Source organism: Macaca nemestrina, chromosome X, assembly GCF_043159975.1.
Source record: "Macaca nemestrina isolate mMacNem1 chromosome X, mMacNem.hap1, whole genome shotgun sequence".
Classification (NCBI taxonomy): domain Eukaryota; kingdom Metazoa; phylum Chordata; class Mammalia; order Primates; family Cercopithecidae; genus Macaca; species Macaca nemestrina.
Genome location: NC_092145.1, coordinates 146,769,847 through 146,795,499, shown reverse-complemented (window position 1 = coordinate 146,795,499; position 25,653 = coordinate 146,769,847). Strand labels below are relative to the sequence as shown.

At 41.8% G+C, this 25,653-nt stretch overlaps 1 protein-coding gene across 4 annotated transcripts; it reads right to left on the bottom strand.

Annotated features, from left to right (window-relative positions):
* Positions 1-3,349: 3,349 nt before the first annotated feature.
* On the bottom strand, positions 3,350-24,333 carry LOC105478146 (gem nuclear organelle associated protein 8). Of its 4 annotated transcripts, none has more exons than XM_011735165.3 (5): positions 24,201-24,333; positions 20,489-20,662; positions 16,121-16,168; positions 15,032-15,488; positions 3,350-3,904 (listed from the first exon to the last, which is right to left on the bottom strand). In XM_011735165.3, exons 3-5 carry the CDS (start codon positions 16,133-16,135, stop codon positions 3,648-3,650), a joined length of 729 nt encoding a protein of 242 aa, XP_011733467.2. In that variant the 5' UTR covers positions 16,136-16,168; positions 20,489-20,662; positions 24,201-24,333; the 3' UTR covers positions 3,350-3,647. The 4 variants fall into 4 exon arrangements, with proteins under 4 accessions (XP_011733467.2, XP_011733465.2, XP_011733466.2 ...); XM_011735163.2 differs by having other exon boundaries at positions 20,492-20,662; XM_011735164.2 differs by having other exon boundaries at positions 20,580-20,662.
* Between the last annotated feature and the right edge of the window lie 1,320 nt (positions 24,334-25,653).

Genomic DNA, 25,653 nt, shown 5'->3' with positions numbered 1-25,653 from the left:
AACCAACCACATGATTAGAAGGTTGGAATTTTCAGGCCCACCCCCTAACCTCCAGGGAAGGGAGATGGGCTGATGGTTGAGTTGGTCACCAATGGCCAATGATTTAATCAATCATGAGTATGTAATGAAGCCTTCATAAAAACCCCAGAAGAACTGGGTTTGGAGAGCCTCTGGATTGCTGAACATGTGGAGGTTCCTGAAGGGCTGTGTGCTCAGAGAGACATAGAAGCTCTGCACCCCTTTCCAAATACCTTGCCCAATGCATCTCTTCACTGTTCATCTGTATCTTTTGTACTATCCTTTAGTAAGCAGATAAACACAAGAAGTGCGAGCCTGAGTTCTGTGAGCCTTCCTAGGAAGTTAATCGAACCCAAAGAGGAGGTCGTGGGAACCCTAACTGATAGCTGTTCGGTCAGAAGTATAGGTGACAACCTACTACTTGTGATTGTCATCTGAAGTTGGGGGCAATCCTGTGGGACTGGGCCTTTAACTTGTGGGATCTGATGCTACCTCCAGATAGATAGTGTCAGAAATGAATTATAGGACACCCAGTTGGTGGCCCCTGGAGAAATTGCTTGATGTGTGGGGAAAAGCCCCCTGACATCTGGTGTCAGAAGTGCTCTGTGTTGTGTTGAGTGTGAGAGTAGAGAAAGAGAAGTTTGTTTTTCCCATCAGACATTGGTGCCTCCAACACATGTTCCCCTCGGTGGCAAAGGTGGCCTTGTTAAAAGGCCAAGTGATCCTATCAGAGAAGATATCCACAGATTCTTCTGTGACTGATCAAAGAGCTAGAGACACTTTTTTTTTCTTTTTTCACTCTGTCATCCAGGCTGGAGTGCAGTGGCACCGTCTCAGCTCACTGCAACCTCCACCTCCCGGGTTCAAGCAATTCTCCTGCCTCAGCCTCCCGAGTAGCTGGGACTATAGGGGTGCACCACCACACCTGGCTAATTTTTGTATTTTTAGCAGAGACAGGGTTTCACCATGTTGGCCAGGCTGGTCTCCAGCTCCTGACTTCAGGCGATCTGCCCACCTCGGCCTCCTAAAGTGCTGGGATACAGGATGTGTGCCACCACCCCCAGCCTGAGCTAGAGACATTTAATTAGCTCTGCATGCCCAGCTACTCTCACACACACAGGGACACAAGGAGAATAGCCGTCAGACTGTCACCAACAGACAGAAGCAAAAGTAGGATTTAGAAGAAAAAAAGGGAGGAAGAAAAAATCCTGAGGGAAGAGACTGTGGTTTAACTAACTGTAATGGAAGAAATTCAAATATTTGCTGGATAAACGAACAAACGAGTCATGTGTGCCCTTGTATCACAAATTATCTGAGACATGCAGGAGGAAGGATGGGCTGGCATGAGGTGTCCAGAAACCAGCGCATCCATTCGTAGAGCTGACAGGAAAACATTTCTCTGTATCTGGAAATTTTATACTCAAGACTCCCACTGGCACTTTTCAGCGATTTTTGAAGACAGGGAATAAACGTGTCAACATTTATTGAGTATTTACCGTGTAGCCAGCACTGTTGTATAGGCACTACTCAATGTGGTCCTTACAATGACCCCACGAGAGAGTTATTAACACTCATTTCAAGGATAAAGAAGGAACCAGAAGCACTGAGAGGTGAAGCCTTAGGTCACAAAGCCAGTAGGGGTGAGACCGGCCTGGTGATTTCTTTAGGGGAGGGTATAAGAGTTCTTTGTGAAGAGAAACATTTCACTTTCAAATGCCTAAGCACCTGCTGCAATTCCAGACTTGTTTGTACTTGTATCTCAGTCAGTTATTTTATAGTTAGGCATATGAATTTAAAATGAAAGGGAGAAATACTAAAGATTTGAAATTTTAGTTATGTGTCACCTCAATGGAAAGTTAATTATCATTTTTGTCTGCAACACCTACACACAAATTATGACTCCTGTAATAAAATGAGAGCTTAGAAAAATAAGCACCCAGGGCTGATGAAAAGAATGTCTCAGGGCAGGGGCTGAATGTGAAGCCAACTAAGAACTGTTTTTAGAGAGAAACATGTCAATACTGAATCTTTTCACCACTCTTTGATGGATGTGCTAATCTTCTCAGGTCGACATGGGCTCACCCTGGCAATGTACTGGAATAACTTATTTAAAAGGCAGCTGGCTTTTATAAATGACCTGCTCCATCAGCTTTTAGATTTCATTTTCAGAAATGTATTCCTTTATCAAATCAAGATTTGCTGTATATAGCAATTCAACTGTGCATTTTCTACAACAGAGGTAACTGCAGAAGTTACCAGATTTGGGAATTATTGTTTGCTGGTTTTCACTCTTTCGCCCAGGCAGGACTGCAGTGGCACGATCTCGGCTCATTGCAAGCTCCGCCTCCCGGGTTCATGCCATTCTCCTGCCTCAGCCTCCCGAATAGCTGGGACTACAGGCACCTGCCACCATGCCCGGCTAATTTTTTGTATTTTTAGTAGAGATGGGGGTTTCACCATGTTAGCCAGGATGGTGTCGATCTCCTGACCTCGTGATCTGCCCACCTCGGCCTCCCAAAGTGCTGGGATTACAGACATGAGCCACCGCGCCTGGCCGGAATTATTGTTCTTTGCTCTCAATTCTGTATGACATCTAAGCTCTGTAGAGATAATGAGATAACAAGAATAAAAATGTCAGGCAGATGATTTTCATTCCATGAGAGCTGCAGTTGGCAAACTACCATCTGTAGACCAAATCTGGCCTGCAGCCTGTTTTTGTTTTGAGACGGTCTTGCTCTGTCTCTCGGCTGGAGTGCAGTGGCACGATCTCAGCTCACTGCAACCTCCGCCTCCCGGGTTCAAGCAATTCCCCTGCCTCAGCCTCCCAAGTAGCTGGGATTACAGGCACACACCACCATGCCCGGCTAATTTTTTTGTATTTTAGTAGCGACGGGGTTTCACCATGTTGGCCAGGATGGTCTCAATCTCCTGACCTCGTGGTCTGCCCACCTCGGCCTCCCAAAGTGCTGGGATTACAGGCATGAACCAATGCACCCGGCTACCTGTTTTTATAAAGTTTTATTAGAACACAGCTACACCCATTTGTTTACTTACTGTCTACAGCTGCTTTCACACTACAAAGGGAGAGTTGAGTAGTCACAACACTGACCATGTGGCCTGCAATGCCAAAGATATTCACTCTCTGGCCCTTTATAGAACATACATCCCTCTCCACTAGAGGAAGTGGTATTTGTCTCACTACACACTTGGCTCAGTTTTAGTGGGGGCTAATGGAGCTAGAGTCAGAGAGGATATCTGGTTTTTTAAAGGCATTTGTGTAGTTCAGACAGATTAAAGACAAGAAAAGATAAAAAAGCAAAATACCAGGCAGTATCTCTAGGCAAGAACTTTAATGAACTGAACTGTTACCAACAACATAAAAAACCAGTATAGTATATACAAAATTTTTTTATGTCAGGAGAAAATTTATCATGTTGGCAACAGAACATGTGCTGCAGACCTCCAAGCGGCTGGCATAGTACATCCACCCCGTGACAGGCCCACTGGGACTGTGGTGAACATGCCTGTGCCCCAGTACAAAGTCCCCTTTCCCTAAGAAATGTATAGGAGAGATGAAGAGCATGCACCCAAAAGGAAGAGGGAGAGGCTGGGTGCCCTGTGCCCCGAGCTCAGAACTTCAGGGGGATGACCGGCCAGTACTTGGGTTGCTTTCGGTCACAGTGCTTGTCAAAGCTCAGCTGCACCGCAGCTTCCATGGCCTGGATCTTGGCAGCGCTGTCCCCGTACAAACGCTTCATCTCGGCCTGGCGCCGCTCACCAGGCCTCTCAGTTGGGGCTTCTATCGACCGGCGGGTGTTGCAGTACAGGTCGTGGTCAGCGTTTACGTAGCTGTTCAGGCGCTCTGCATCCAGCTGCTGCTGCCGCCCTGAGAACAAACATGAATGTGAACATGAACATAAACACATGTGTGTGCACTACAGAAGGAGCCTGATGAGTGCTGCTGACCATGCTGTCTGCAGCCCCCTAAGGTCCCTCATCTTTCCCTTTCCAACTGTGAAACCAGGCCCAGTTGTTCCAGATGAGATGCTTACCAGATTCTGAGGCAAGACCTGCAGATTATTATCATCTACTTAGTTCCGAAGCTCATCATTCATCTACCAAGGGGTTATTATACACTGAGAGAAATGGCAAAGAGTTGAGTGCCTGTAGTCCCACCTACTTGCGAGGCTGAGGTGGGAGGATGGCTTGAGCCCAGGAGGTAGAGGTTGCAGTGTACCACTGTACTCCAACCTGGGCAACAAAGCCAGACTCTGTGTCAAAAAAAAAAACAACAAAAAAACAAAAAAGAAATGGTAAAGAGCCACAAGGAAACTCGTCACTCCAAACCACCAAACCTCTGCAACAAGCCCTGAAAATACAGGAGAGAAATGAAACCACCGGGGACTCTCTCTTTTCATCTGCACGGCCCACTCACCACCTGCCCAGCTAGGACTGGCTGATAGAACTTGCTTGGTTTCAAACACTGCTCCAGGCCAGCACGGAAACGAAAAGCTTCCTGGACGGTCCAGTGTTGCAAGCACTGCTTACCACCATGAATGAGGTGGTGTGGGGGAAAAAAATCACTCTTCTGGAAGAGGTATTGATTTTAGGTAACCTGGAAAAGAACAAGTGCTAGCAATAGCAACCACAGTATGCAGTGATGATGGATGATTGATGATCCTTCCACAGATTCAAAACGCAAATCATACCAAGCAAGGAAAGGTTAAATGAGTCCACACTTGCTGAAGGAAAAAGGGTGAAGAAAGGGCAATTCTACAAATGGAATTAAGCCCTCTGACTTCTAATCTTCCTGCTATATCAAAAAATCTGCAATAGTGTATTGATTTTCTCACTACGGGGTTTGACTTTCCACTTCACAGGTTGGCCTAGGTTAAACTGCAAGTGGTATCATTACATACTTTTAATCCTATTAATTTAAATGGATTCTTGTAAAGCAAGAAATAGCTATTCAATTTACTCTTCCCTCTGTTTTTTTACTATGGCAAGTCCCAATATCATGACTTTTATTCTTATGTAAACTGCAACAACATAAAAATATCAGTAAGACAATGCTGCATAAGGTAAAATTTAGCCAATTTCCATAGTTCTTGTAAGCGACTCTGTCAAGAGAGAAGCCAATAGCAGAGAACACACATTCATGGCTACTATGGCTACCAAGAGAAATGTCATGAGATAAGGAGTGAAGATGGTTGTAGGGAAATAAAACAATCATATAACTCATTCTTCCATTGTTGGTCCTCCCTGCACTAATACATGGAATAGAACACGGTAGTGAGCTAATCAAGTGTGAATGGGAAGGTATTTATAAGGCCATGCATAGTCGCTCGCATAAATCCTGCTCTTTATAAGCATCATCATGGCATTGGAGAAAAGGAGTTTTACAAACTTGGAAACATTATTAAAAATGTATGTGGCCACTGCTGTCTTGGAACATCCACAGTTTATTTTTACCTAAGGGCTTATATGAATAAGCCCAATGACTATCAAACACAGTAAAAACTGCATAACTGCTACCTCACCCATGGAAAAAATATATGATTGACTCACTGGGCAATACAGAATGAAACCAAAATATTGGCCTAATATTCAAATGAATGGAGGCCACCAAGCATTTGTTTCTAATTTTTGGTCTTTCTGCCAAGTTTGAAACATCAGCATATAAGCTGTTCAGTTCTCATAGGTGTTTAAATTCTATGCCCCCTAAACTGAGTTGTGTTGGAGTGGATGAGCCAAACAGTAGGTTAGAGAAAGCACTCGACAACTGCCATGACAGCTTCTTATTTCCACAAGAGTTGTGTGTGTTCCTGGCACTCAGGTCAGGGTGACAGCCCCACTGGGGACTAGCTTCTCCCTGGGGGCATCTCTGTTGTTCTCCTGCCTCTGTCCTGGGATGATTGAACCTAACTCTGAAGGAAAGCTTAGCTTTGTGCTTTTAGATGGAAGAGCGGGGGTGACCTAGGACACAGGGTCTTGGTATGGGCAGTACAGACCGGTGAGATATATTCAGTCACTAAGTTCATACAGGCCTTTCCCACTTGCCTCTTCCTACAAACCTTGAGTAGGCAGTGGGTGGGCTGATGGCACTGCCAAGGCTTTCCAGGAAAGGTAGAATTTAGTTGAAGAATCTCTCATTCAAGGGCTACTTTTCTGAAGGCTTGGCATTTCCACATTAGCACAACACAGTCCCTCTGCCATCTATGAGCAGCCTTGTACCCATTACCAATCCTTTGGCTTTTTTTTTTTTTTTTTGTCTATCTGGAGGAGACGATCCCACAGGTGGCGTTGCTGACTGCCTTGGAGTCTCTGCGTCCAGAGGGCAGAGCCAACAGTGAGAGTTCCCAGACCACTGTCACATTACTCTCAAATGTGTCCCAAGACTATCATCAGCTTCACTGACAGATCTGGTGACACAAGAGATGTTCAACTTCCTGCGTAAATCTGAGTCTTTGAGTGTAGCAGTTTGAACAAACACTGGGATCTCAGCTATCCTAAGTGTTCTCTGCTGGTAGGATGTTGTGAGTTTAGTCTTTGTACTTTTGCATTTTTTTTTCTTTTCCTTATAATTTAAAATGTTTGTAACAATTTTATATAGAGAGATGTGTTCTCTTATTGTTGACATCTGTGAATGATACACAATGTTAACACAAAGCAACCCCAGTTGAGTTAATGATGCTGGTACAATTTTCCAAGTTTGTACTCAGCGTGTGCCCATGGGTTACCATCACATGATTTTAGTTCTTAATAAAGTTCACACGGTGCAAGAATAAAAGACACAGCCCTCTGCTTTTGATTCTTGATTTGTTTTTCATTCCCATTCAGGCTTCCTCATGATTTTTTATTTATTTATTTATTTTTGAGAAAGGGCCTTGCTCTGTCACTCAGGCTGGAGTGCAGTGGTGCAATCTTGGGTCACTGCAACCTCCGCCTCCTGGGCTCAAGCGATCCTCCCACCTTGGCTTCCTGAGTAGCTGGGACTACAGGCGCATGCCACCATACCTGGATAATTTATATATATATAATTTTTAGAGTTGGGGTTTTGCCATGTTGCCCAAACTGGTCTTGAACTCCTGAACTCAAGGGATCCACCTGCCTTGGCCTACCAAAGTGCTGAATTACAGGCGCGAAACCACCGTGCCCAGCCCCTCATGAAAATTTAAGACCCAACCCTTATCCCCTCCTTGCCTCTCAAGAGATTTGGAGGTTTAATGGTTTTCTGCATAGTGAACAGTGGCCCTAAAACACTGAACTAAAGGGCAAGAAGCCTGTCACCCGTGACCTACCCTGTGGGGGGTCATTTATGGTGGAAGGGCACTGTCACCTTTGCTCACAGCTGTACCCCCAGCCCTGGGAGGACACAATGCCTGACACAAAGCAGGTGCTCAGGAAGTGACTGTGGAATGAATGCTCAAAGACCATGCATGATTTTTTGTAAACAGCTCTTTTCCTTCCAGATGTTGTTAAAGAACAATGATGACAGCCTGGGGACTGAGAAACAGATGCTCAAATCTCACAAGGTGCTAGGCAGAACTCCCTTCACTGTGGGTTCCTCAGAGCCTCCCAGGCACAGGGGCTAGAGGGGAGGGGCACCAATGAGTTGGGGTCGGACCCTGTTCTCTTACATTCGAGTTGCTTTGCCTCTACTTACTCACACAATTTTTAAAAAAGCTCTAAGGCTAGGCTATAAGTTGAAAACCAGTCAGTTTAAAACCAAATACCCGCAGACAGGCTGTGCACTGATGGTCACAGCCAGCATGTGAAAGTACTTTAGCGTGTACTTACTTAGGGGACCAAGTAAACCTCAGAATGGAGTATCAGAGTTTGAAGGCATCCACTCATTCTGTTTTCTATTTATTGCTTCCTTCCTTCCTTCCAATGAAAAAAAAGGACTCTCAATCACTGACAGTTTTCCTTGCTGTCAAAACAAGGTGAGGGCTCAAGTCAGCCAGATGGAAAACCATCTGACCAAAACAGAGCAGTATGGACATCACACTTCAGATGCCACCGAACAGCTGCCTTGTCATGGAGGGTTTGGTCGTTTTTATTGGAAACAGCTGTAGGACTCAATGTCACCATATACTTTTATAGGGTATTTTGGCAAGATAATTTGTTTTAATATGAATCAGAAACCTTTTTGATTCTATTACAGCTTCAAAATAGGATTGTAGTGACTTGAATAGTGTCACCCCAAATCCATGTCCACCTGGAACCACAGAATGTGACCTTATTTGGAAATAGGGCTTTGTAGATGTAATGAAAGGATCAAGATGAGATCATACTGGATTAGGGTGGACCCTAACTCCAATGACAAAGTCCTTGTATGAGACAGAAAAGGACACAGAGACACAGGGGAAAGGCCATGTGAAGATGGAGGCAGAGATGGAATGATGCTGCCACAAGCCAAGGAATGCCAGGAGACACCAGAAGTTGGAAGAGGTGAGGCACTACAGCCTTCAGAGGGCATGTGGTCCTTTTGATTTGAGAACTGTGAGAGTAAATGTTTTTTTTAAAAAATCCACCCAGGTTGTGTTAATTTGTCACAGCAGCCCTGGGAGGCTAATACAAGGGTTAATATGCATATAGGTTAAAACAAGAACAATAGTCATATATTATTAAGGAAGAACTTTACTGGATTCCATCTGGGTTCAGGATACATAATCCTGGTATTTTTCACATCAATCTATTTGTCTACATGATGTGACCAATGTCACATCACATAATAGTCCATAAAGGAAAAAAAAAATCATGGAAAGTTACCAGGACTTCAGAGAATCTTATATAGCAGGAAAACATTCATCCAAGATTATCCCACACAGAGCCCAAAGGCAGAACATGTTAGAGGATAAAGCATGGAGGCAGCAAGTGGCAAATAATGTTTTTTTCCCTCACTTTCCTAGGACTAGTACGTCTTTCTGATTATATTTTCTGCCATTTTGACAAAATTAATGATTGTAGCACAACCGAGGGAAAGCACAAACTTGATGTATGCCATTTCTGGCTTGTCAGCTACCACCCAGAACACACGTACATGCCAGCAGAACTGGAGCCATTTCAGACTGGTCTTCTGTCTTCATCGCACATCCCTTGCCCCATGACAAATGTAATCCTGAAGTTAGTGGACAATCGCCATTTTAACTTTTACAATAGAAGTGCATTTTCATGCTCCTTTCCACTTTTCTACAGCCATTAACACGTATCATCTCACCGACTGGTTTTGTGCACCTGTGAATATCTGCACCAGCTGAAACACACATGCATGTCAGGATTGTGCTCAATCACTGTGACTTCATCCTTCAACCTCACTGACTAAAGCAAAACAGCTCACTAAATACTGGGCCATAAACTTCGCCGGGTTCTCTAGGTTTGACTGACTAAAGGCTCACTAAGAAAACTACAGTCTCAGCCTTCCCACTCAGATGGACACAGCGTAATGGAGCGGATGTCTCCCTTCAAACGTATGAAAACCACATCCGGGCCCTCTGGTAAGAACAGCACTTTGAGTGTCTAAGCCGGGAGTGAACTAAGCCCTTTTCTCTCTCATTCCAAATTGACCCTATCCCTCAAATTGGCCTAGTGCATACCCTGCTTCTTGACAGCAGCCCCGGGGTGCTCCTCCTTTGACTGCCTGGGTCACTGGCTTTACCCCTCACGTGCATGTATAACCATGAACCACACCATAGATACTCTTCTTCTATGTGTCACTTTACATTTGATTTTGTCTCCTCTTCCCAATGGGGTTTAAGCTTTTAGAATATGTCCCTGTTTTGATCCAACACCCTCAAAACATAGGTCATAAATACCTGATTGGCTCAAACCCGAGAAAACAGTGGTGGTGTTTGTTTCAGAGGGCCTTACTCTCTTTTGAGGGTGACTTCCACTCATTTTCCCTCTAAGTATTAGCAATATAACCTTGCAGTCTCGACTGGTGGTCACTTATGACTACAAAATGGTATTTTTCTTAACCTAATAATAAACATTTTTCCTAAGAAATAACTGAAAACACAGCTGACCTTCAAAACTTCATAACTATATACTTTCTCATAAGTTATTTTCCACTGAAGCTTTAAGTAACGGAAATATCTTGTTAGGAAATGATGACAGACATAATCAAAAGCATGCATGTTCCCACTGTACAAAAGGAGTTCTTATCCTAGTCAAGCTTTTGGTGTTTTTTATCCTTGAAATATGTTAAAGTAGACACTATCTGGAATCTGAGTCGCAGTCACAAACAAGAACATACTGTCCAATCTGAAGGCCTTTATCCTAAGAAAATATTAAACAAGACTCAGGCGATGATGAATTGCATAACTTGTATGTTCCTGTGGAAGTGAATAATACTGAAAAGTTAAATCTTTCAACTTTAGTGACATTTTCTCTTGCTAGTAACATTTTCTAAAATCCTGTGTTCTTCAAAGCATTCATGTTCAAAGCTGAAAATGTCTTTATTGAACAAGTAGCTTCCAGTGGTTCTGAAAGCAAAATGAAACAAAAAACTTGAGCCAATTATTCATACTACCCAGGTCCCTTATCTCTTTATTAAAGCTTTTTCCAACAGTGTATGTAAATAACCCTCCATGAAAATTTCCAGTGAAGGTAATGAATTGGAAAGCGCCATGGGCGCTCAGATTACTTACATATGAATTCCATCATTCATTACCGCTTGAAGGAACACTTGTTCATCCTGTACCCACCAAAAGTGCTGTTGAAAAAAATAATGCTAGTGATCTGTTGCCCATTATTTTCTTACTGGTGCAAGATCGGGCCCTGGCAGCTTCTTCTAATACCGACCAAGTCTTTAGATTCCAGTCTGACACCAAAGTCTGTTCTCACCCTTGCCAGACAATTCCCACATCTCCCTGGGACCAGCTAATGCATTCAGGGAAGGTTGCAGGAGCATGACAGAGACGCTAAGACAAGTAGTTTTGAATCATGCTAGAACTACACATTTTAAAAGTACAAAGAATTGAAAGCTTGTTTAGTGACATTATTAGTAATACTGAAGTGGGTTCATTTTCCCAGTCCATGTACTTTACTGTGTTAAATTTTATCAAGCAAGAATATCCTTGAAACAGAACTAAAAACTGTGTTAATGACTAAATCTGATAGACACCAAAACTTTCATTCTTTCATGTCTTTAATATTCTAAATCAGTTTAAAAGTCTGAAAGGTGCCACCCAGAGCAGAAATATGACCTTTCTGAAGTCACAGAACACCTTATTAAAAATATGCAGAATCTTGGCCAGGCGCGGTGGCTCATGCCTACAATCCCAGCACTTTGCAAGGCCGAGGCAGGTGGATCACCTGAGGTCAGGAGTTCAAGACGACCCTGGACAACATGGTGAAACCCCATCTCTACTAATAATACAAAAATTAGCCGGATGTGGTAGTTGGCGCCTGAAATCCCAGCTACTTGGGAGGCCGAGGCAGGAGAATTGCTTGAACCTGGGAGGCATAGGTTGCAGGAGCTGAGATGGTGCCACTGCACTCTAGTCTGGGTGACAGAGAAAGACTCTGTCTCTCTGTCTCTCTCTCTCTCTATATATATGTACAGAATTTCAATCAAGCACTAATCAAGGCAAATGGTATCAGAGCAACACCAATTTATGGTTAATAATCCATGTTAAAGGATGGGTTACTAGCAACTAACTGTAACTAACATTTATTGGGCACCGACTTGGTACTAAGCACCATTCTATAACTTTTCTCGTATTATCTCATGGATTCTTCATAATTACTACCCATTAATTAGGATCCTATTTCACAGGCGAGGCAACTGAGGCACAGAATGGTGAAGGCAGGGGGCTTACAGGAGGATGAGAACCTCTAATCAGCGAGTGGTAGAGTGAGGCTGGACCCCTGTGATTCAAGCAGTTCCGCCACAGATGCCTCCGTATGCTGTTGCCAGCAATAATATGAATACTGGAAAATGAGGCTCAAGATGGAGGTTGTAAGAGTTTTCATAAAATTCCCTTTTATGATGGTTTGCTATCTAGATCACGGTAAAACAAATAAGTAATAGTTTTTTCAGACGGATGACAAGAACTGTGGGTTTACTTTATGTCCCAGTCACAGATTGCATTTAGGGACAAAGAAAATTCTCCCAGGGTGATTGTACTCCTTTCCTAGGGCTGCCATAACAAAGTACCATACACTGGGTGGTTTAAAACAACAGAAATGTATTGTCTCATGGACCTGGAGGTCAGAAGTCTGCAATTGAGGTGTTGGCAGGGCCATAAACCCTCTAAAGGTGCTAGGGAAGGATCTGTTCCAGGCCTCTCCCAGCTTCTGGATGTTCCTTGGCTTGTGGCAACATAATGTCAATCTTCACATGGTGTTTTCACTGCATGTGTGTCTGTCTCTGTGTCCTTTTTTTTTTGCCCTTTTTTTTTTTTTTTTTTTTTTTTTGAGATGGAGTCTTGCTCTGTCGCCCAGGCTGGAGTGCAGTGGTGTGATCTCGGCTCACCGCAAGCTCCACCCCCTGGGTTCACACCATTCTCCTTCCTCAGCCTCCCGAGTAGCTGAGACTATAGGTGCCCGACACCACGCCCGGCTAATTTTTTGTATTTTTAGTAGAGACGGGGTTTCACCGCGTTAGCCAGGATGGTCTCGATCGCCTGACCTTGTGATCTGCCTGCCTCAGCCTCCCAAAGTGCTGGGTTACAGGCGTGAGCCACAGTACCTGGCCCAGATTTTGCCCTTTTTATAAAGACCTGAGTCATATAGGATTAGGACCTCTGTAATGACCTCACTTAACCTCAATTACCTCTGGAAAGACCCTGTCTTCAAATAAGGTCATATTCTGAGGAACTGGGGGTTAGGACTCCACTATATCTTTCTTGGGGAGATACAATTCAACTCAGATGATGAAAGTGCAGTTTGAAGCCGTAAAGTAACCTAGACAGATTTGGAAATAATATGAAACATAGAGATGAAGCTTATCAAGTTTATAATGCACACAAGGCCCAGCTCATTCTGGAAAATGTCCCACAGAATCACTGCAAGTGTAGCACTCTATGGGTAAGATTTGCCAACCTCTGATTTAAGGTTTCTAATTCACAATGAAAGACTTCATTTATTCATTCAAAATAATATTAAGTGGCAAGTATGACTTAGCAGGTGATTTTCACGACTTTGTTTACCTACCTAGAGTTCTACCTAACAATGTCAAGAGGGAGGAATAGGGATGGTTAACCATATCTGTAACAGAACTGTTCCCCTTTTTTTTTGTTTGGTGCAAGGACACATTTCATTGTTTTATCTTTATTTTATTCATATCCACTTTTTGTTGACTAACTCAAGTTTATTTTAAATCAGCAGATAATTCAAAGTCACCTTTTAGATGACTGAGATTTGCTTCCATCCATAATTACAATTTCCATCATAAAAGTATCAACCTCTAGTGGACAAAACATGTTATTCTACTTTCTGGTAAGGACAAGAGTAACAAACCTGATCTCCATCCCATTTTCTCTGTCAAAAGCTGTAACAAACAGCATTGCAACCAAACGTGGACATGCTCCAATGCCTGCTCTCATTTGTTGTATAGATTAGACTAATGGTTGTTTCATATCTATATTTTTTAAAAGGGTAAAATTTATTTCTGGAGATCAAAGAAAAGTATTCTATGTATAATAGAAAGTACTGTCTTAAAAGTATTTGTTTGGATATACTTCTTTCTTTTCTTTTCTTTCTTTTTTTTTTTTTTTGAGACAGGGTCTCGCTCTGTCGCCCAGGCTGGAGTACAGTGGTGTGATCATGGCTCACTGCAGCCTCAAACTCCTGGGCTCAAGCTATCCTCCTGAGTTGCTGGGACTACAGGCATGTGCCACCACACCTGGCTGGATATACTAATATCTAATATGTTTAAAGAAGTACACAGTTTAATCAAAAGAAAGGAAGTAAAAAAAACCTGAACAAGTAGTTTAGTGAAGAATCACAGACAAAGATACTAAAGGATATAATATTTTATACAAAGTCCAGTGTTCAGTTCTTGGCATCCCATGGGGATCAATAAAAGCTAATTCGTCATTAGGAAAATGCTGACAATGACAGACAGGAATGAAACTCCCATTCCCAGGTTTCTATGCTTCTGTGTCATTGGAAAATTGTAGGTAAAATGTCATACAATTAGGCCTCCCTTAAAACAAAATTGGGACTGAATACTGGTTATAATAGGGAGAGAAGCATTTGTATCTCAGTTAGAGGTACTTAGAAATGGTCTGGTGAATTTTAATAGGAGAGCACAAAATCTGTTCTAGTTCTTTCTAGTAAGGTGGTAAGAAATTTAAAAAAGAAAATTCCTGTTTTTGACTGAAGATATAAGACCTTTATCATAATTCTCTGACCCCATGGACAGGGCCTCAACACAGAACCAACAGGAAAATTGTAAGTGCCAGGCATTTCGTTATTCTGTTTAAGTTCATGTTATTTAAGATCTGGGACCTCCAGCACCAAGGACGTCTCCAAGATGTGTCCCAGAGAAATGGTAAAAGTATTTTAGGAACCTAGCAGTCTCAGGGACAAGTCCTGGTGTAGAGAAAGCAGTACAGGAAGTAGAGTCAGGCAGATTTGGATTGGATCCTAACAGCAAATTACTAGTTGTGTACCACGGAACAAGTCAATTAACCTTTTTAAGGTTCACTTTCGTCATATATAAAATGAGTTTAACACTCTGAGGGAGTAGATTAGGGCATGCACACACACAAGCATGCACACATACACGCTCTATTTGGTAGAGTGTCTAATGGTTAATAAACAGAACGACGTTAGGATAAGCTTTGCTCTAGAACAAAAAAAAGTCTTATACTAAAACAACTCCAGAAACTAACATAAGGGAGGTGCAGCATCCCCCATAGCTTTTCCAGGCTTAGGACTGGATTTGGAATATTACCTGTAGCCAATGAAGAATTATAAAATTACTTTATATATTAGAGAAAAAAAATGTAAAAGGCAGGGCAAAGAAAGGAAGCATGAAGAGACAGAGGCCTGAACTTACGTCGTTCTTCTCTGTGCCTCTCAGTCTCTGCAAAGTATTGGCGGAGCTCTTCGGTGATTTCCATATTGCTCAGGTCACATTCTACCTCTGCATCTGACTCAGTCTCCATCTCTTCTTCTTTGGACAAAGCTTGGTCTTCTCTTGTGGATGCCTGGATCCTACTGCTGTAATGTGGATGCTGCCCAGACCTTCCGAAATGTGAAGAACTGCAGGGGTAGTCCTGCCAGGCCAGATGATGGTCATAGAAGGACTGAGGATACGCAGCCTGGTTATCGTAAGAGCTTTGGGGAAGAAGTGCAGGAGGGAAGTACGATGGAAGACTGAAACAGGATTCCACGGCCTTCCTGTAGGCATTGTGATGGCTTTGCATCCAAGCCATTGCTTGATGATAATGTTGCCAGTATCTTGCATATACCGGATGAGAATACCAAGGCCTGGTAGCTTTCGATGTTGATGCCTACAAAATGAAAGGAGGTGGAGGGTGGACACCAAAGTGTTTATCCTCAAGAGAAATCTTCAAATGTTTAATCTGCTACCCAACAGGTATTTACTTAGTATTTGCTAAAGACCTACTCTACATGAGGAAGCTACTGGGCCCAAAATTGTGTGAGACAGGACCTGGGCCACAATGGACACCAAGTGTATGCACACTTGATAAGTCCATGTACATGAGGTATGCACAAGCCAATTAAAGGTATGGAGCATTATAATGTGGGGATGAAGGCTAGTGATCATTTCTAGATGAGATGCAGGGAGAGAGAAGACTGGATGTTAATCATCTTGGCCCTCTCTACCCACTGTAATTAAATGTCTAGTGCCAACTGAGCAACGGCCTGCTAAGAACCACACCAGACTGATGAGCATGACAGACTTTAGTTTTTCCCTTTCTGCCCCCTAAACTAACTTGCTGGCCTGGGCCACCCCTAAATGCCTGGGGCAAGAGATGTCCAGGAATGCACCCAATAGTGCTTTTACTTTTTTATTTCTTAGGTCTTCTCCATCGTGGAATGAGAATACCAAACTTTAAAGACTAAAATTTACCTTTTTTACTCACGAGCTCAAAAAAAAATTAAAAAATAAAAATCTTACCTTCACTGCTGCCATCCCCGATTGTGAAAGTCCAAATGGGTGCCGAAACTAGGAAAGAAGAATCACAGTGCAAACGTCTGATCAGTATGGCTGTGTGATATTTGTGGCTATTTTGTCATTTCTGAGGCAGCTCCCAAGGAGCTGCCTCTTCCCAGGACCATGCCTGATTTCATGCAACCTATCTACAAGACGTTGGTTCCTGGGCTATGACTTTGTGGTCTGAAAAGGAGGGATCCCCTTAGGTATGATTAAGTGGGTCAAAAGATCCTGCATGGTTCAATTACTTATTTCCCTATAGGAAGTAAAGTCTATGAAAATGACCATATAAATATTTAGTAGTTAGTGTATATGTGTGTATATATATGTGTATATATATGTATGTGTATATACACATACATACACATACAATATATAAAACACGAACTAAGAATTTACAGTTATTACTTTATTTCTTTATTTACTAATCCTTAACTCATGCTAATGCTTACTTAAATTAACCCTGGGTCTTCCTGAGGCTTGAGTGGAACACATCTTTCCAAATGACCAGAAACCTCTGTTGGGTCTTGCCTTAGGTCTGGGACTTGGAGAATAAGACATCTCTCCAGCCTCAGCTGTGCCCTGGGCTTTAAGTTCCCCAAATAGGCTTTGTTTTCATTTTGATTGCAATATGCATTTCTCAGCCAGCATGTGACATCACATTCTCCTTGCCTAACCACCCTGTCTCTTCACAGGAGAAGAAACCACACCACGGAGTCTCTACTGAGGCACCACATAGTCTGCCCTGGGCAAACAGCATTGCTCTGCTGAGATTTACTCCTTTTCTCTCTACTCACCTGTTGTGATTTGCCGCATGAAATGCCCAAAAGTAATGGCTAATCTGCAGCTGTACCTTTTTCAATCTATTTAAAATAGACTTTCAATTTTTTTTTTTCTATTCAGAGGTTCAGAGCTACACCAGAATGTACTTTTAAAAAAGTTAAACAAAAATATCCAAAAATGCACGAGAATTTAAGTTTCTGTGAGACAAAACCACTAACACAATGTAATGCTGAGCAAACAACTACTTAGGTTTTGAAACTTTGGAAATCAGATACCAAAGGAGTCTTATTTTTCCTTTTCACTTAACTATAGGGTAGAATTAAAAAATTCCCCAACTCTTAAGAAACAAACTTTACTTGTTTTATAATCTCTATCAGATGTTTTGCTATGGTTATATTAAGAACTGAGATGCTAAATCAACCACTTCTATATTTGAAGATTTAGCTGAAAGAGAATCATTCACATTCTTTTTAAATATAATAAACTTTCAAATAGGGTACTTCTAAGAGGGCTGACATAACTTTCATAAATTTATCTTAAACACAGTCCATAGTTCCTGTTCCTTGTCTTAAATTCAATACTATGTATACATGCAATGAATATAAACTGAAAAAGTTAACAAATGCAATGTAAATTAAGTTCACATTACTTTTAATCTATAATTTTAATGTTTTAAAGGTTTAAAACATGAACAAGTACCTGAAAACCTAGCTAACTGCTATGTGCTTTACAGGCCACTGAAGAAATATGGAAGTTAATACTTAGGTGGCTTACCACTCAGAGAAGTAAAACATAAACGAAATTATGTAGAAATCAGTATGTACTTAAGAGCAAAACTGTAAGGTGCAGCCTTTAGGTGGCTAATTCACTAGAACCAGGTTTTATACTTCCTTTTTTTTAAGCCCAAGTCTCACATTGTCGCCCAGGCTGGTGTGCAGTGGGGTGATCTCGGCTCACTGCAGCCTCCGCCTCCTGGGTTCAATCAATTTTCCTGCCTCAGCCTCCCGAGTAGTTGGGACTACAGGCATGTGGCACCATGCCTGGTTAATTTTTGTATTTTTAGTTGAGACGGGGTTTCACTATGTTGGCCAGGCTGGTCTCAAACTCCTGACCTCGTGATCTGCCCACCTCGGCCTCTCAAAGTGCTGGGATTACAGGCATGAGCCACCGTGCCCAGCCTAGGTTTTATATTTCTATCACTAAAATCTGAATAATTTTCTGAGAGCCTGCAGGACATAATGACATTAACGCAAACTGCTGTGTATCTTAATCAAATTTGTTTCATAGATTAACAAGCAGCACAGGAATTAAATTAGAAAAGTCTAGGAGACATCTGCATGTGTTCTGGAAATTAAGTGTTTTGAATTTACACTTCTTTCTATGCATCATAAGGCATTTAGAACCAGGTCAACTAAAATATCAATTATTCCAAATTGGGAAGTGTGACAGCCTCAAATATGGAATAAACACCACTGAGATCAAATACTACTGTAGACAAAATCTTGTTTTTAGTTACAATTGGGAAAATCCAGTATGGCATTAAAGGTTGTAGCATCAATATTCTGAAAATCCACCAGATGGCTAAGAGAGGCTCCATTTTTCAAAGCTGGAAGTTTAGGCACGTGGGATAAAGTAGACTACCATTTAAGGAGTTCAAGGGTAATTGATGATGTTCTCCAGGCTGCTCAAATGTCAATGGCTGTGATTTAGAGGGAGGGGCCAGACACTGTGGCTCATGCCTATAATCCCAGCACTTTGGGAGGCTGAGGTGGGTGGATCACCCGAGGTCAGGAGTTCAAGACCAGCCTGGCCAACATGGTGAAATCCCATGTCTACTAAAAATACAAAAATTAGCTGGGTCTGGTGGCGCACATCTGTAATCCCAGCTACTTGGGAATCTGAGGCACAAGAATTGCTTGAACCCGGGAAGTGGAGGTTGCAGTGATCTGTGATCATGCTACTGCACTCCAGCCTGAGTGACAGAGAGAGACTCAGTCTCAAAAAAAAAAAAAAAAAAAAAAAAGGAGGGAGGAGCACTAGTTTGAGGAGAGATAACTCTGATCCAACAAATCATCTGGTAGAAGGGCTGCTATGTTAGAAAGCCTCAGAGATCACCCAGGTACATCCTGAACACTTATGTAAGAAAGAAGCCAAGAGAATCAGCTGAGATGACTGAAGAAAGCCAGTTCCAGCTTCTGAACTAGAGGCAGTTCAGAATAAGCCCAGAGTGCTCACTATCTACATTAATTAAATATATTAATTCATCAGGCTAAGGTGCTAGACTCTTAAGACCCAGGACATTATTAAAGGATGAATTTATGTTAATGATGGAATGCAAGCAACTCTGTAGGCAATTTTGCTTTGCTTTGATTGTGCTTTCCTCACAGTTTTGACCACTGGGATATTTGTAATCAAACTTGCTGCCATCTTCCAGCAAATTTAAAGTCCTGAGGCTGTATGTAGACTGTGCTCATCTCATTCTTGGCTTTATTATTTTCTCTCCCTAAATCCCAAAACCTACTTGTACTTGTAATATCCTTTTACATTTTAAGTCTTTTTAAGATTCCTAAAATCCTGTATTCAAATTAACCAATTTGAATAATTGACTTGAAGAATTACACATTAGTCTCTCAAAAGTCAAATAAGGCATAGAAAAACATGTCTAAAGGAATAGCAACTTGCATAGAGCTTTATAATTATTTTTAGCTAGGTCTTTCCAGTACTATTACTTTATGCTAGCAATTTTTTTCAGTAAAGGGCGAGATAAATATTTTAGGCTTGTGGGCCACATACAGTCTTTGTCACATAGTCTTCATATTCTTTGCCTTTAAAAGAAAAAAAAAAACACCAAAAAAACACACCAAACAACTCTTTAAAAATGTAAAAGCAATTCTTAGCTTTCTTGAAGTACAAAAAACAGGCTGTGGGCTTTTATTTTGCCCACCCCTGTTTTATGTTAACACATTTTGAAGTTGTATAGATACTCTCTGAATATACTGAGCATCCTAATTGTTCCTCACTTTCCACTTGGGAACCAGTAGAGGAACTTCATGATTCTCACATGTTTCATAAATGATTAGGATTGGAGAAAGACGAGTGGAGGCAAGAAAACTATGACCAATAGCAATCATGTTGACCGGTTGCTAATATGTGGGACAAAAAAACACTCTCCATGACTAAATAAGGAAATTGGGTCTTTTCTTAAATATCCATATAAACATTTAAAGACTTAACTAAAAACAACAATAAAAATTCTGCAAAACCATATCAATTGGCAGGGCTTAGAAAGCAAACAAGACAGAGTTCTGAATCTCTATTCCCTGGAAGGAATATATATTCTTTTCTGCTAAGCAATCAGTTAGTCAGTTAATATCAGTTAGCTCCCAAGGGAAGAAGAGGTCCTCTTCTAAAGATGGGTCCGATTAGCTTTTTTAAGCTGGTTATTTTCTTCACACATGGAGAACTTAAGGAGCTAGAAGAATGCCTGAGTTTCTGAAAAGCCAACATTTAAATAATTATAGACATTATAGCAACACCTTCAGAGACTACTACCTCTCAAAGAAAAGAGAGTTGATGGTTGCTGCAGATTTAGACGCCCTTCGGTCTTTAATGGTCTTTAATTCGATCTTTCATTCCTCACCTCCCTGGGAACGTCTCCCACTCTTTTATGGCACAAGCCTTCAGGGACTGAACAGTAACTTTTCTCCGAATGGGCTGGTGGAGCTGAAAGAAAAGAGATTGGCAATGTCAGGGAAGGCTGGGATCTGCAGCTCTACAAACCCGGCAGCCCTCTCCAGTGAGCACAATGGCATAATGGCCACCACCCAGCTGAGCCCAGGCAAGTACAGAGACCATTCATTGTCTGTCCTCAATCACCAAAGAAGGAAGGAAAAAAACAGGGTTGAGGTCATTCACTAAACATTGACGAGGCCTACAGGCAAGGCAGAGACTGAGTCCTGAATGATATATTTTTCCATATAGTCTCTCGTAAAAAACGGATTTACACTTCAGTACATCTGCTTACCCCGAAAGATGTATTTTTAATGCATAAATATACATAAAGAACAATAGATAAGAACTTTGTAGTTTTCAATGGATAAAACGTGACTATTTCCATCAAGTTACCCAAAAATTTCACAAATAAGTGGCTTTGTTGACAGGTAGTGCCATCAAATATATTCTTTTAATTACATACTTATGTTCTTATAAATATAGAATATAGGACACATCGTAGCAACCAAAAAAGTAAAATAAAAACACAAATTCCCCTAAAAACTAGAGTGTATACTTGAACTAGATATTCCTATCTTCCTTTTCTACTAGAATTCTAAAAATACATGAAAATTCACCTGCTTTGATCTTTGCACAGAAACGCATTAAAAGTCAATCATTAAATAAGTTACTCTGGCTAAAGCCCTGAAAGTCAAACCTTTCCTACAAAGCTCCAGTAATTTGGTTCTCTGAGCCAACCAGGTAATTTGGAGGATTTAGTCAGATCTTCAGTACACACTGTTTCAAGGAGATCTGCTGGGCACTGCAGCAAAATAAGTGAAGGTATGGTGAGAAATCTGAGTGAGATACATTGAGTCATATGCGGTTCTAAGAATCTCTCTGTACATGCAATAATAACCCTATCACAGAAGATGTCTTCCACTAATACACACAACAGTAAGAACTTCCTCACTAAGACAAAGAATATAATAGGGTTTTGTTGAGGGCCGGGCTTCCTGCCCCACCTACTTAGGCAGCCCTGCCCCCATCCCTGGCTGGTTGCTGAGGCTGGCAAGCTCATCTGGCTTGATGCCCTCATGGGCTCCCTCCTGTGTCTTTGCATGGTCCCTGCTTAGTGATTTGGACATCAAAGATGGCTCAAGTCCAAACGGACTTCTTTCACCTGCAGGCATCCAAGCTCCATCTCGGGCAGGACATAGGCCTATTCAAGTGCACATGCCACTGTGTTCAGAAAGCCTGCACCTCCCCGTCTATAATAGCTACAGTTAAAACTGATGGGCAAGGCAGTCAAAAAACTGAGTTTTATTTTATTTTTATTCCCTGAATCCCCAACCCCAATTTACCCTCTTCTGGATGTTGTAATAAGTACTGTCACAAAGAAGGCATAGCAAGGGGAAGGAGTAAGACTGAAAGGACGTAGTTAACAATTCTTTTTTTCATACAAATGACATTCCACCCACAGAAGGGCATTGTTTAATTTGTCAGCAAGTGTGATGAATTTGTGAATGGATTTATTTGCAAGTTCTCTGAATCTCCATGTGACTAATATCAGAATCAAAAGTGAAATATGAGGCCAGGAACAAAGTTACCCTCTGACTCAGGAACACAACAAGCAATGGGGTGACTGAGAATGACACAATGATAACACAGTTCAAAAGAAGAAACAGATAAGTTTGTTTCACAGCAAGCATGTCCTTCATAAGCAAAACCTAATGTGACCATAAGGGAATAGGGTTAAATAGGCAGTTACTACAAATTAAGAGCACAACAGCAAAAACCATGGGTAGTTTAAAGTAGTTAAGATCGCTAGTACATTTCAGGAGTCTTATTTCAAATTTACTTTTTTCTATAAACATATTCATGGTAATTCCATGTTAATCTCTCTTTTCTGAATTTACAGGCACTTACTATGCCTCATTCACTTGGGCACTTACTCAATTACCTGTAGGCATGGATTCTACAATCTACTCCTTTTAAGTTTCCTATTTTCCTTCGAGCATAAAAATAAGAGCTAATATTTCACGCTCTTAGATGCTGTTGAAATTGTTGTTGAGCTTGTCTGTTGTTTCTTGATAATGTTCTCTCCTGCTACATCTATTCCCCAAAATCACTGAGGACCTAGTAACTCAAAAACTGACTATAAAGCACCAAATCTTTTCAGGAAGCAAATATTTAAGTACATTATGTTTTCAAGGATCTTTTCAATTCATCTGATATTTGATCAGCTACATTCTTTTTTCACTTGTCCAGCTGTTCCGTGGCTGAATTTCCTCTTGTAGAGAAGTTGTTCAAAAAAAGTTCTGTACCTACTTTGCAAACTCTCCAATTTACACTCTAGCCTTAATTGTTCAAAACTTTCCCCCATCATTCTCATCTCATCCTCTCCTTTAAAAAAACCCCAAAATGATTAATCACCATCTATATAACAGTTTCAGAATGAACATTTCTCTCTGGAACTTTAGTTTGTATACTTCCCTAGTACAGCAATGAACACAGAGGGGATTTATACACCTGTGAACTTGATTTCAGTTATGCTTATTCAAAGTTACTAACCAGCAGTCTTTAAAAATATATGGTTTCTGTTCACACTGAAATTCCAGAGACTGTTATTCTGATAAATTATGCTAGCAAAAATAGTATTTTTAAAAGGTAGCTTTCATCCTACAATTCATGGGAGCTGTGAGCATACATAATCCCAGAAGTGTTGCATTACTAATCTTTAGATTTTTCAAGTAATGTTGTTCTGATTTGAGATGAAAAACAGCTGAATGCACAGCCTAGACTGTCAAACGAGTTTAAAAACATCATTCCTGAAAAAAACAAAATTGTTCAGAACCATCTAATCTGTACTAAGGGAACCTCAAGATTTCAGAGATAAAATGCACTTCATTGGCCACTGGTTCAACTACAGCTCATTACTGATAAGTGGGCACAGACACAAAGCCCATAAACTGTAGGCGCCAGATGTCTCAAGATAACTCCCACCAAAAGCTCTGACCTCCTGCAGAGGTTAAAGTGCAACAGAAAAGAAAGAAATCTCGAATTTTTGAGCAGACAGGCCAATATCCTAGACATACTCCAAGTATGTGGCTGTCCAGGGCAATTAGATTCAGATACTGGGCTGGATGGGCAAAATCCAAATTCACCTACAGACCTTAACACAGTGGTTCTCGGCACGCCAGAATCACCTGGGCAGCTTTAAAAACCACCGAGGCCAGGGCCCCACTATTAGAGACTCGGATTTGTCTGGGATGGGGGCCCGGGGATCAGAATTGTTAAAGAGTCGTCCAGTGATTCGGAAGCACTGTAGAGCTGAGAGCCTCTGGGACTGGTCCCCTCTCACAATTAACCTGCAATGATTTAGGAATCTCATGGGCCTCTGGCCCCACCTTTTGTCGCGGGGTTAACATAATTATGATAGCAATGTGACGTCCAAGACCTCGGCTCTCTGCGCATAAGAAGCCAGGGCCCGGGGCCTCTAAGCTCCTCCCTCACTTCCCAAAGGAAACCCAGCCGTCCCCGAAGTCACCTCGTGGGCGCGCAGCTTGCGGATCCTGGGCGTTGGCCGAGCAGGGGCCTGGTTTTCCTTGGAGACACAGAGGGGGAATGGGGACACGAGGGGGGCGGCTGTTGCCGGGGCGACTGGAAGCGCGCTTCCGGTGCGGAACACGTGGCGCGGCGCGCCGGAAGTCCCCCCTGCGTCGCGGACGCCACGTTCGCACCGCAGGCGGTGCTGTGCTGGAGGCCGGAAGCTGCCTGCTGATCGGCTACTCCGAGTGGATCGCCTGGGCGGCAGGCGTGGGATGGCGGCGGGTAGCGGGGCTGGAGGGGAAGGTGCTGCACCCGGCAGGGCGCTGGGACCGCCGCGGGCACCCGCGCCGGGGGTCGGACGGTGCTGTCTCCACCGGCGGGTGTGTTGCTTCTGCATGGCCTGGGTCTCAAGCCTTTAACTTTTTGTCCTTTCCTCAGCTTTCTTCGTTTTCCTTCCCTTGTCTTTACTTAGCCTTCTCTTTCTTCCTTTCTGTTTTCTTTCTTAACTAAAACAGAGTTTTAGTTTCTTTCTTTAATTTGTCCCAGGGGAAAACGCCCAGGCTTTGAAAATAGATTAACCCAGATCTCAGTTTGAGTGCGATTCCAGTGCTAGGTAAAACCTCCCCAAGCCTCGTGTTTCTCGTCAATAAGATATGCATAACCTAATGCGCAGTGCCTGATGCATTGCAGCAGACAAAACCTTAGTACTTACTAATATGTTTGTAATTATAACCACAGCAATACCTGCCCTGTTAACAACACAAGAATCATTAATAAGAACCAAGCATAAACAATTAGAAGTCTTACGTGACATATCATTTCTGGGGCAATTAATCATATTTAATAGTTTCTGGGAATTTATTCCAAGGAAAAACAGGTACGAACCAGGTGTTTATTACAGAATTATTTTAAAAAGTGAAAATTGGAAATGACTTAAATGCCCAACAAGAGAATGGCTAAGTCAATTGGGTGATATTAATGACGTGACATTACTATGTTATTCCTATGGTATAAAAGAATTAAATGGTATAGAAGAATATAAACTTGAACAAATATTTACTGGATGCCTATTATGTGCCAAGTATTCTGTGTTAGCACTGTCCGTTGTAACCCTTACATGTGGCCGTGAGAACCTGAATTGTAGTAGTCTGAACTGAGATAAATTACACTACAGATTTTGAAGAAGAATGAGAAAAAGAATGTAAAATATCTCAATTTCTTTGTAGTGATAACATCTTAGAGAAGGACTATTGAGGTTAAATACTAAAATTTCATCTTTATATTTTTACTTTATTAGTGTGGCTACTAGAACATTTAAAATTATATGTGTGGCATGCTTTGTATTTCTATTGTACCGTGGTATTCTATTTACCAGATACACAGTAGTAAACAATACAGTTTTGGGGCTCATAAAATTAAATCTTTTGTGTAGAACATAGACAATCAGCAGA